Source organism: Phaenicophaeus curvirostris, chromosome 1, assembly GCF_032191515.1.
Source record: "Phaenicophaeus curvirostris isolate KB17595 chromosome 1, BPBGC_Pcur_1.0, whole genome shotgun sequence".
Classification (NCBI taxonomy): Eukaryota; Metazoa; Chordata; class Aves; order Cuculiformes; family Cuculidae; genus Phaenicophaeus; species Phaenicophaeus curvirostris.
Genome location: NC_091392.1, coordinates 7,288,379 through 7,300,559, shown reverse-complemented (window position 1 = coordinate 7,300,559; position 12,181 = coordinate 7,288,379). Strand labels below are relative to the sequence as shown.

The following is a 12,181-nucleotide window of genomic DNA, read 5'->3' as shown; positions in this document are numbered from 1 at the left end:
GCACATCTCATAGTTGATACAGATTTAGGCAGAACTTGAGCTCAGTAAGGTTTTAAAATAAAAAAAAATATTCTCCTTAAGAAGTTCTTCTTCCTCTCCCTTAAAGGAAAATCATTTTGACATTATGTAAAAGACTCCTCCCGGTGTTTCAGCTGACAAGACTGAAAAGGGTTTACATCTAGGCTGGGGCATATGACTGAATTTAGGACAATTTGGTGTCTCTGTTCAGCTAATTCTCAGGTTAAACCGGACACTTAAGATTGGATCTGTGCTTTTTGATATTAGCTACAAAAATTTTGACTTCTTAGAATCATAGAACCGTTTGGTTGGAAAAGACCTTTGAGGTCATCGAGTCCAACCATACCTGACCACTACTAAACCATATCCCTGAGCACCTCATCTACCCATCTTTTAAATAACTCCAAGGATTGTGGCTCAACCACTGCCCTCGGCAGCCTGTTCCAGTGTTTGATAACCCTTTCAGTGAAGACGTTTTTCCTGACATCTAATCTGAATCTCCTCTGGTGCAACTTAAGGCTATTTCCTCTCATCCTATCACCTGTCACTTGGGAGAAGAGACCGACACCCACCCCACTATGACCTCCTTTCAGGCAGTTGTAGACAGTGATAAGGTTTCCTCTCAGCCTCTTTTCCTCTAGGCTAAACAATTCCAGTTCCCTCAGCTGCCCCTTGTAAGGCTCGCTCTCCAGCCCCTTCGCCAGCTTCATTGCCTTTCTTTGGACATCCTCCAGCACTTCAATGTCCTTCTTCAAAGGCACAGAACAATGTATACAAAGCTCCTAAACTAGTATCTTGCAGATGGATGTAAAGGTTATTAGCTCAAGCTATTTTTGGTTCTAGTTGGGAGCTGAGTTGCACTTGGTTGGCAGAGCATGGGCAGGACAGATTTCAATTCCTTAGATGAACACAAATCCTACAGGTGTGACTTTTTAGGCCTACACAGAGGAAGGAACCAGGGGCCTTTTGCTTTTGCATAGCATATTGTTAAAACAGTTGAGATTTTCCCCCTAAATTAACCTTACCAGATTTAGATTCCAGTCTGACATTGACCAAAACCTTTTGGAAACTCACACCAGCTGTGGTTTTAAATGTTCAGAAACCAGCTTTTCAGTCTTTAACAGCATCTATGTCAAAGCATCTGTAAATAACCTATACTCATCATTTGTCTCTCGATTTGGGGAGGGCAAAAAAAACCTTATGTAAAACAAATTCTGAACCATTGCAGCTAGGTCCTCAGACAGGCTCTGATTGCTAGATATCTTCCAGTAAAGCAACGTAACTCCAAGAAACTCCCAGCAACAAATGAAAGAATAACAAGGGAGGAAAGCAAACAGCCAGCTTCCTGTTAAGCAGAATTTCACAATAATTTCAGCGTTTGGGCAGATGATAATCTGACATAGTTGCAGTCTTACTTTTCTATCTGTGTAACTGAGTGACATTTAACCAACTGGAATTTACTAAAGGGTTACAAAACCCAGGCTGCATTTTTGCAATGTTACAGAGGAAATCCTGAACACTATTTCAAACAGTTCCATTTAATCCGAGAATCTCAGGCTCTGCATTGCCTCTTGCATTCAACAGAATTAATTACCATACTGGAAAGATCTGATAACTTTAACCTGCAGTTTTGTTTTGTAACCGATCACTATTAGTACACACGCTGGGAAATGTAAGGATTTCCTGGACATCTGCATCTGTAATCTTGCTCAAAATTATTGCAGCCAAAAACTTCTTTTTCACAAAATGCTTATGAAGTGGCTAGGTAGAATCATAGAATCACAGAATAGTTTGGGTTGGAAGGGACCTTAAAGATCATCTAGTTCCAACCCCCTTGCGATGGGCAGGGAGCTTTCACCCCCATGTGTAGACAGAACTACTGAGATGTGGAGACTCATTTATTTGTCCAAGACTCATTAAAGAGGCACTGCCAGACATAAGACCAGGACTCGGAAGTTCCTGTCTTCCAGGTCCATTCTCCAGTCAATTGAGCATATTTCTGGATATCTAACCAACTTTCAGGAACCCATGCGGATGGCTTTTCCAGTTCAGTTTTCATATTGTTATTCAGTCTTTTAAATATTATAATTCTGACCATAGTGCAGGAATGAAGTGGTCTGGAGGACACAGAGAAAGTACCTTTCCCCTCTATATTAATAAAACTATATCAAAAGCACACTTCAATATTTAAAAACCCTGGAGGTTGGGCACTTTTGAATATAAAATAAATGCAGCACAAGTGACCGGATTAAACAAACACTTTCTACATACAGTAATAAAATAAGCACACTGAGATATTTCACTAGAAAGAGTGGGAAAGCCAGTAAGTACAAAACCACTTGTGATCCTACTGGAAATACTTTAAAAATTAAAGGGTTTGGTGTTTTAAACGGAGCCAAGAGGAAGGTGACCTCACGGCCAGTAGCTCAAATACGACCTGAGTCATCATTTTTTTCCTTTTTCTTGATTTGACATCCTTTTGGGAGTCTGAATTCATTTGTCTTGAGACAAATCTTGCCAAAAGACCTAGTGAATATATGGACCATAGAATCTAATACCTTTTTGTTCCTGGAAATGATTACCTGAAATACATTAGGCACTTTGAAGTTGTGAGGCACTACCTTACTGCATTTTCGACGTACTGAGCAGAAATGCTAATTCCATCCAACAACATTCTGAGTGTCTTTCTCTCTGATTCTTAAAGGGCTTTTTATCACAGTGCAAGCAAACTTTGCTCCTCACTGACAGAAAAGATAGAGCTGAGTGGGGTTGCCTGTTTCTTTCATAGGAGCCATTACTTGTTCAGGGTTTTTCCCAGGCTCTCGAAGATAGTTAGTCAGCAATAATCTGTCCTATTTAAAAGTTTTCTGGGCTCAGAAAGTCCCTCTTTGAAATTACCTCCTGTCTTCCCAGAAAAGTTTTGGAAATTTCTCAACTTCCTTCTGTGCACAGCCAGCCTTCAAAATCTTCATTTGAGGGCAGCGACTGCTCTTTGTGCTCTGACTGTGCTGGGTCCTTTCTTTTTTTTCTGGTTACTTTCATTATGTCAAAAAAACTCAGTAAGAGCTGAGTCCCACACACTGGGGAGGATACATCTCTGGGCAGACCCAGTTAACTCTGTAAACATCAACAGCTCCTTTTCTAGGCTGTCAGTCACAGAGCAGAGCAGCCAGATCAGCAGTTAACATGGAACAGAGCAGCTTCTTGTTCAGACTTGTGCAGATATTTACCTGCTATGGAAGGAAATACCTGAGTAGTTTCTGAGCGTTTGCCCTTACAAAGGAGGATCTATCTGATGGTCAAACGACCACGAGATTTAAGTAGGAGTGGATGTTCAGACCCTGTGTGTCGAGAATCATTTGACTTGGCAAGTAAGGTGCTGCTGAGTGGTTTTCTGTGTGCTTGGCGTGGAGGTGGTTGCCTTAGTAATTTCTTGTAAGTGCTGTTCTACACATCTCCACTCTGCAGAATCTGAACCTAAGTAAGACTTGGGTATCTCTGTCATGGATTTGTCTTGACTAGAAGCTGCAGTCCTGTTTTAAAACTATTTAATTGATTGCCAGGGAACTAGCATGATAATAAATGCCTGTACACATACCCAAAAATGCCCACTCCAGGATTTATGTTAGTGGTTTACCCTATGGCTCAACCTAGCAATTAACCTGCGAGCTCCAATTAAGACAAACCCACCCAAGTCTCAGGTAGAGTCTGTTGCCGGAATGTGCACAGGGAGAAATGCTGTGGGAAGATTTTTACAACTGAAGCTCATGTCTCTGCAAGCAACCACACAGGCTGCCCCAGAGACAAGAAAAAAACTCAGGTTGACCTGGCATGTCCAATAGCCTTTAGCCCTTGGCAGGTTTTAGAGCGGTTGTTCTACTACCTGTCTGCCTGGTTAATAACCCTGCTGCCCTACAGAAGAAGCCAGTGAGCTGGGAAATCTATAGCTCTGGAAGAGGTCTCTCCCTGTATAGCTCCAGGACAGCCATACTTTTTAGTAGTGTAAAGGGAAGGGTACAAAAAGGTAGACAAAAAACCTCCTATTAAGAAGTAACAACAACAACAGAACCAACAGAATCATCAAAAGACCTTTGAGATCATTGAGTCCAACCATTCCTATCAAACACTAACCCATAAATAATCCTTTGGCACTCCTCAGTGTCATGTCTGGCCCTCTCGGCTGTGTGTTTCTATGATTTAGAAAGTAATAGAAACAATGTCTTCCATCCCAAGCCTTTGAGGGATTATGTTTTTTCATGTGCTCACAATTCATTGTGTGTTTAAAAGTTCGAAGGGAGGCATTTGGGGTTTGTAGAAGAAAATCCCATGGTATTATTTCATATACAAGAATCTGTCTTCCTTTTCATGAGCAATCCTTGCGCTCTGGAGTGCAGGGCTGCTGCACCAGCTGGCCAGTGTGGCCACTAGAGGTTGCAGGGAAGAGAATGTCAGTGAAGTGGTTGGACCTGGTCCCATGAAGGTTTTTGTGTAGCAGGACATAAATTCAAACTGGACTCTTATCAGTTAAGATGTTGTGCAAAGGCCAGGTCACTGGGGCAAGAGGCTAAGAACAACCTGTAATGCTAATAAAGCAAATCATTACTTTTTGCAGCAGGTTGTAAGGCTTTTGATGAAGATTCTTTATTGCAGCTGAAAGCATCACTTTTTCTTCTCTTCCCCTTGTTTTTTTCTCTGTATGAATATGTCCATGAGACCCCACTCAATGAAACGTGACATGGTGGCTTTTGTGTCCAGTCACTGGTAGGAAGTGCTTCAACATAACCATCTGGGAGAGCTTCTCTCCAATTTTGATAATAGAGGGAAAAGTTAACTGGGCTGCCATAAAATAAATAAAGAGAGAAGAAAAAGGAAACCCCAGTGCCTTTTGTTAAGGAGGAACAGATGTAGAACTCTAGCAGCCTGCCAGCTAGGTCAGGTCATATCAAATATTGTTGTTGTTTTCTTGTAGCCTGATCCTCCTTTTGAACTCTCTTTCAGCAATGAAGTTGTAAGGAATGAATTAAAGAAGCTGCCAGCCCTTCCAACACCGGCGCTGAAGGAGCATCCTTCCCTTGCTTATTGGTAATGTATCATTCTGCTGAGCAGTTTTGTAGTGACTTACATAGGACTTGGCTCTGGCAATAAGTGACCTGAGAGTGGAACTGGGATGCACCGATTCCAGCCTTCTAGCTCTGTGTCTGCCACTGACTCACTGAATGATTCAACACAAGTAGAGATACCACCTTGCGCCTCAGTTTCCATGTCTGCCAAATGGCTACAGTAATATTTGGTCGGATAATTCACTGTAAATGTGCAACTGTCCTGGTGAAATCAAGAGACCTAATCTGCCATTTCCTTTCCCAGCACTTCGTGTCTGTGCAAAGAGTTTTCCTGGTTTGAAATGTCAGCGTTTTGTGCTGCTCTGTGTTATTTTTGAGTGATTGAGCTTCATATTGCAAGTCCTCTCTGTATGTCGTAGCTGGACTGAAAAGGTTGCATTTCTCCTTTAATTCAAACTGGGTGATGTTCAGAGGTAGACGTTTCTGAGCTCTGTCTGTATAGCACTGAAAATTAAAGCCAGGGTAGGAGCAGGACCACAATTAAATTTTGTATGCCCCACACATAGATTCTTCATGCCACCCTGAGCATCCCTTTTATCTGTGCAAATAGGAAAGAATTTGGGGAAAGACTGTTCATTAATGGGGAGATGCTTTCACTTGATTTTCTGTTTGTTCCTCTTTCATGTTTGTCTTTAAAGCATTAAGCTATCAGCCTCCGGGTGGGAGCGAACTTTATCTTCTGTGCTTTGAATTACAACATCTTGGTAAATCTAAGGATGGCAGGGGGAAACAAATCAGTTTGTAGTTTATGATCTCAATTTTCCCTTTCCTAGGAGGGCCATCCACTTTTCCTAGCACGACTACAATACCAAAATTAGCTGTACCTAGTGTCGAGCCTTAGGCAAGCTAGTCTGTGAGGTTTCCTAATCACTTTCTGAGCACATCACAAGAGACTCAGAGTCCCAGGCTGAGGTTAGGAACACTTACACAGAGGCTGTGGATCATCACAGTCTCTTGGTGTTTCCGTCAAAAAAATAAACCAAATCTTTGTGAAAATTTAATAAGTGTAGGGTATTGACTAAGCTAAGGGCTTCTGCTGGGAGATTCCAGTGGGGTCTAGGACTACCCCTATCTGTAAGACACTCTCCTTGGGTCTGGGCTATGTTCAGTCATCTGAAGCAAGAAGAGTCATGCAAAAACCTTACACACCAAATGTGAGTATTTACAGTTATACACAAGGTACAGCACTTCTTGCAGTTGTACTTAATTTAGAGGGAGTTCTCGTGACTGAGAATAGGTTGCAGGTTGAGAAGCTGGTTGTTTCCAATGGGGTAATAAAGCCCATGGCTACAGTCCTGTGACTCCCTTGTGATTTCACTTCAGTAGCCAGGTCTCTTATACATTGGTAGTTCATTATTTTTTAATGGTGGCATTTCCATAAACCCCTTCTGAAATGCTTAATGCTCTCAAGAACAGGCTGCTGGTCAATCAGACAAAAATGCAGCTCAAACTCAGTGATCTAAGAGGGCAGATTTTTGTGTTTTCTGACACTTTTGCATCTCATGATTGGACTCAATGATCCAATGGGTCTTTTCCAACCTGGTGATTCTACAATTCTGTGATTCATGCAGATTACGTACTGGACACAAATTTCGTCCTGTACTTTTTTTGTGTGCAAACAGTTTTGTGCTGAAGTTCTTCAGCATCAGCAGGAAGCAGTAATAAGTGAATTTCCAGCTTCAGAAAGAAACATTTAGAACACTAGGGTTAGTATGAATGATTGTTCTAGTTAATTTAAAACAAAGAAAATAATCCCGTGCTACATCTGTATAGGCTGCAATGGACTAAGAGGTGGTAAAATGGATAGTCAAGTAAATACTACAATAGGGTCAGCAAGATACTATGGTAGAACTGCATGGAATAATATAAAATACCCATCACAAACCGTGAAAAAGCATCACCTGTTCATAGAATCATAGAATAACCAGGTTGGAAGACACCTACCGGATCATCGAGTCCAACCATTCCTGTCAAACACTAAACCATGCCCCTCAGCACCTCGTCCACCCGTGCCTTAAACACCTCCAGGGAAGGTGAATCAACCACCTCCCTGGGCAGCCTGTTCCAGTGCCCAATGACCCTTTCTGTGAAGAATTTTTTCCTAATGTCCAGCCTAAATCTCCCCTGGTGGAGTATGAGGCCATTCCCTCTTGTCCTGTCCCCTGTCACTTGGGAGAAGAGGCCAGCACCCTCCTCTCTACAACCTCCTTTCAGGTAGTTGTAGAGAGCAATGAGGTCTCCCCTCAGCCTCATCTTCTCCAGGCTAAACACCCCCAGCTCTCTCAGCCGTTCCTCATAAGGCCTGTTCTCCAGCCCCTTCACCAGCTTTGTTGCTCTTCTCTGGACTCGCTCCAGAGCCTCAACATCCTTCTTGTGGTGAGGGGCCCAGAACTGAACACAGGATTCGAGGAGTGGTCTCCCCAGTGCCGAGTACAGAGGGAGAATAACCTCCCTGGACCTGCTGGTTATACGCCGTTTCTGATACAAGCCAAGATGCCATTGGCCTTCTTGGCCACCTGGGCCACTGCTGGCTCATGTTCAGTCGCTGTCAACCAACACCCCCAGGTCCCTCTCCTCCAGGCAGCTTTCTAGACAGACTTCTCCTAGTCTGTAGCTGCACAGGGTTGTTGTGCCCCAAGTGCAGGACCCGGCATTTGGCCTTGTTAAACCTCATGCCGTTGGACTCTGCCCAGCGGTCCAGCCTGTTCAGATCCCTTTGCGGAGCCTCCCTACCCTCCAGCAGATCAACACTTCCACCCAGCTTCGTGTCATCCGCAAACTTGCTAAGGGTGCACTCGATGCCTTCATCCAGGTCATTGATAAAGACATTGAACAGGGCTGGACCCAGCACTGAGCCCTGGGGAACCCCACTTGTCACTGGCCTCCAGCTGGAGTTAACTCCATTTCCCACCACTCTCTGGGCCCGGCCAGCCAACCAGTTTTCCACCCAGGAGAGTGTGCGCCTGTCCAGGCCAGAGGCTGACAGTTTCCCAAGCAGAATGCTGTGAGAAACTGTGTCAAAGGCTTTACTGAAGTCCAGGAAGACCACATCCACAGCCTTTCCCTCATCCAGCAGCCAAGTCACTTTGTCATAGAAGGCGATCAGGTTAGTTTGGCAAGACCTGCCTTTTGTGAACCCATGTTGACTGGGCCTGATCACCCGGTTCTCCTGCATGTGCTTCATGATAGCACTCAGGATCACCTGCTCCATGACTTTCCCTGGCACTGAGGTCAGACTGACAGGCCTGTAGTTTCCTGGAGCCTCCCTGTGACCCTTCTTGTCGATGTAGTTGGTCGTATCAAGCATAGTGAGACCAGTGGGAGAGGTCCTGGATTCTTAGATGCAGCGAGGGCTGAATCAGCAGTTTGGTGCCTCCAGCTCCACCTTCATGGAGTCTCCTGGTTGCTGCAGGCCTTTCCCTTCACTGTAACTTTTTTTTGGAGGTTCATAGACACCACAACAAAGATAAAAGTTGTAGTTTTTATATGATCAAGTTTTTGTTTCCAGCTCTCTATAGATTAAGAAGAATCGGTTGCATATTTTGTTCTCAAGCATCTCTTAGCATAACTGACTACCAGAGAAGCAAGAAGAAGTTTTGAGGGTATTTTTCTTTTAAATGAAAAGTGAACTTTTGGCTTTCCCACACAGTTCAGGAACTGGGACCATGAGTTTTTATTTCTTTCACCCATGTATGGAAACAACTGTCAATGTTTATCATTTTAGACACAAACCTAATCACAATAAGTCAGGAGAGAACCTGTGTTAGTTCACAGTTAGTTCCTTTCCAGCCATTGTCATTGCATTCTCTCTCAGTTCAGATCCTCTCCGGCAAGCCAGCTCACTACTAGGTTGTCAGTAAAAATGCAAGGATGAGATGCAGTGGTACAGAAGTGGATGTTAGATTGGGGGTTTCAACAGACCAGGGGGAAGACAGACTTCCCTCAGATTCCAATGGACTTTGAATACAAGCTTGTTTTTAGCAACCTAAAGCATCATCATTGCCAGAAAATTAATCTCTGAAAATATCTATAGCTGAAAATCACTATTTAGTTTCTCTAATACAAGACAGACCTGGGGCTCTGATCCTGCTCTTGGCCCAAGAAATGCTCTGCTGGCTTCAGTGGGACAGCTTATGACTGCAAATAAAGATGTGAGTAAGTTCAAAAATATAATCAAGACAGACAAAGATTAGAAAAGAAAAAGTAAGATGCAGCAGTGAGTGGACAGCTGTTTAAAACAGCTTAGCATGCTGAGAAGAGAGCTGGGAAACAAATACCCTTGAAAATTTGAATCTGATGATGAGAGGCACTGGCACTCCATTTGCTTACAAGTTGTCTACCGTCCAGTTCTGTGAGCTGCTGGGACAGGAGAGATTTCTTGGTAGTTCTAAAGATCCCTATCAGAGTTGTCTGCTGCAGGATATCACCCATGTACTAATTTTTGCAGCTTTGAGGGGAAAGTTTTACAAGCTGGCAAACAGACAGTAGTGTTTCAGCAGCCTCCTTGTCTCCACATTAGTTAAGCATCCTCTGTCAGCCCTGTGTTATGAATGAGTTTCTGTGTCACTGACAGAGCAGGGGGAGAGGAGATGTCAGCTGGTGGCCCAGGCAGTGTCCCAGCACTGTCCCAGCTGTCAATAGCAGCATGACAGCCGCTCAGAGATGAACAGCTGAAATGATAGGAGAGAATGATTTTAAGCTCCGCTAACACTCCTTCTGACCCATGGGTGATTTTGCTTGTTTTCCCTGGCACATGCTGGGCTTACCCCTCTGTCCCAGAGCTGGAGGCAGAAAGTGACCTGCTTGCTGGATGATCGTTCTTGCGCAAGAAATGAAAAGGCAGTTCAAAGAACTCTTAGAGGAGCAACTGCTACACAGCTGGGGTGGGCTTCATCTGACCACAAACCTTTCTTCAGTGTAGACCTCTCCTTCCAAGCTAGGTGCCCTCAGCTGTCAGGATGACTTGACTTGTGCTTTGGAGTTACCTCTTTCCTTCCACAAAGTGTGACTAGCTCAGTCTTGTAGAAAGGTGAAAGGCAGCATATCCCACTCTTTAATATTCATGGCACAACTGATAATTCAGGGTGGGGTGAACTTTGTCCAAAAGTAGAAACAAGAACAATACTTATCTGTCACTTGACATCTGTGGACCTTGAAACATTGCACACTGGAAAGGAGGATAATCAGTATCCTAACGAGGCAATGGAAGTACAGAGAATGTTGTCTGCCTTTGTTTAGGAGAACTGGGTTGAGCCTGGACTATCCCACATCTTTTAGTATGGGTTAAGAACACAACTTTATTCCCCGACACTGTTCAGGAAGGCATCCTGACATCTAGTCCATCCTTTTGAAGGAAAAGGACCATCGATTGGCTTACTTACCCGAGGGGCGTGTTTGGGAACATATACGTTATTTTATAATAATCATTTGTAAGAAAGCAGAGCGCATTTGGAATCACATTAAATAATCATCCTGTCAGTACATCTATCTTTTTCTTGAATGGCATCAGTATGAGAGAATGATCTGCACAATAAACTGCATAGAATGGAAAACAGAGCTTAGAGCGTTTTCCACTGGAGAAACTCCATTGTTTTCTGAGAAGTCACTCCTGGTTTGTTCCTGTCTGAGACAGAGAGGAATTGCATCCACATGTTATCGTGGTTTTAAGAGGTAATTTCAAAGGGCTGTGAGCACTCTCTGTCTATCTTTTTTATTAAGAATGATGGGGTTTGGAGATCTTCCAGTACTGAACACTCATGTAATTCAGTTATTGCTCCAAAAGTAATCCTGTTTATGATAATCATGGCAGGAGACCTGGACTCTGCCTTCATGTGCACGCCCATAACATCTGTGGTACTTGCTTGGCTCAGTGGGCTGAATATGGCTTCATAGCTGTTGAATTTATAGCTTACAGATTATTTTCTAAGCATTAAAATTATTCTGAGGGATTTGGTGGGAGAGCTGCACCATTTCTTTACCCATGTAACTCGTCACTGACTCAGCCAGCACCCTGTACCTGCTGTGGTAAGCTGGCGGGACATTACTTCACCTTACTCTGATATAAGCCCTTTTATTTTCACAAGTGACTTTTAGGGGAAGTCATTTGGCGAGTGTGTAAGGAAAGCAGTGACTCTCAGACAAATTACAGGCTTTTGGGGAAGCAGCTGGCCCTGCTGACAATCCGACAGTCCATCTACTTTGAATTACTCTGTGCTGTCTGCACTGGTGTTTCTGGTTCTCTCCCTCCCTGCATTACCCTGCACAGCTCCTCTCTGCCAGGCCCATCCTGCTACCCATTCACTAGACATGAAGGAATGAGATTCTTTAAAAGTGAACTTACAGCTGTCTCTCAGTCTTTCATTTGGGTCGTGCTAATCTGCTCTTGGATGCTACGTCTCTGCTGTGTATAGATGAATGTCTCAACATGCATTTATCAAACACGCCCAGATCTGTTCTCTGTCACATAAGCCCATTGCTGTGGAACAGTATCCATCTGTACCATGAAACCGTCTTAGTTCCCAAAGCAGTGCTGGGAATGGGCCCCGATCCGTGCTGATTCCCAGTGCCCAGGAGTTGCCTGGAGGAATGCAAGTTAATGTAACCTGAAAAAACATGCAAAGGCACATCAGTACTTCAACAGTCAAGGGACCTAAGTTTGGGTGCCTTGGAAACATTCCCTGCCACTGTTTAACCTGCTGTTATAGACATTGCCTCTGTGTATACTAGGAATTTAACTGTTTGCTGAGAGAGTTTTCTCCAGACTACTTCCACTAGTGCTCCTGTATAAGGTTTTGTGCAGCTGCAGTGAGGAGTAATCTGTGAGGCTGAGGACTATTACTGGTCACCAATTTCTGAAAGCTCTGCTAGCTTTCAGAGAACATGGTGGACTTGGAAAGAAGTTGCACCAGCTAGGGCAAAGCAGAGCAGCAAACACACATTTGTTTGCCACACAATGTAATATCATGGGCGTCGTTTGTAGATTAGGAAAGTAATGCAGAGAGAGAAAAGTCTGTGCAAGTAGATACTGTATTTGGGAGAAAAAG

The 12,181-nt window shown here is 43.7% G+C and overlaps 1 protein-coding gene across 9 annotated transcripts in view; it reads left to right on the top strand.

Moving 5' to 3' along the window:
- The window catches only part of FRMD4A (FERM domain containing 4A), a 387,789-nt gene that overhangs the window by 316,065 nt on the left and 59,543 nt on the right, over positions 1-12,181 (top strand). For all 9 annotated transcript variants that reach the window (XM_069873274.1, XM_069873358.1, XM_069873440.1 and 6 more), the window contains one exon: positions 5,017-5,100. In XM_069873274.1, the coding sequence (XP_069729375.1) occupies positions 5,017-5,100 (84 nt within the window). The remainder of the gene's footprint in view (positions 1-5,016; positions 5,101-12,181) is intronic.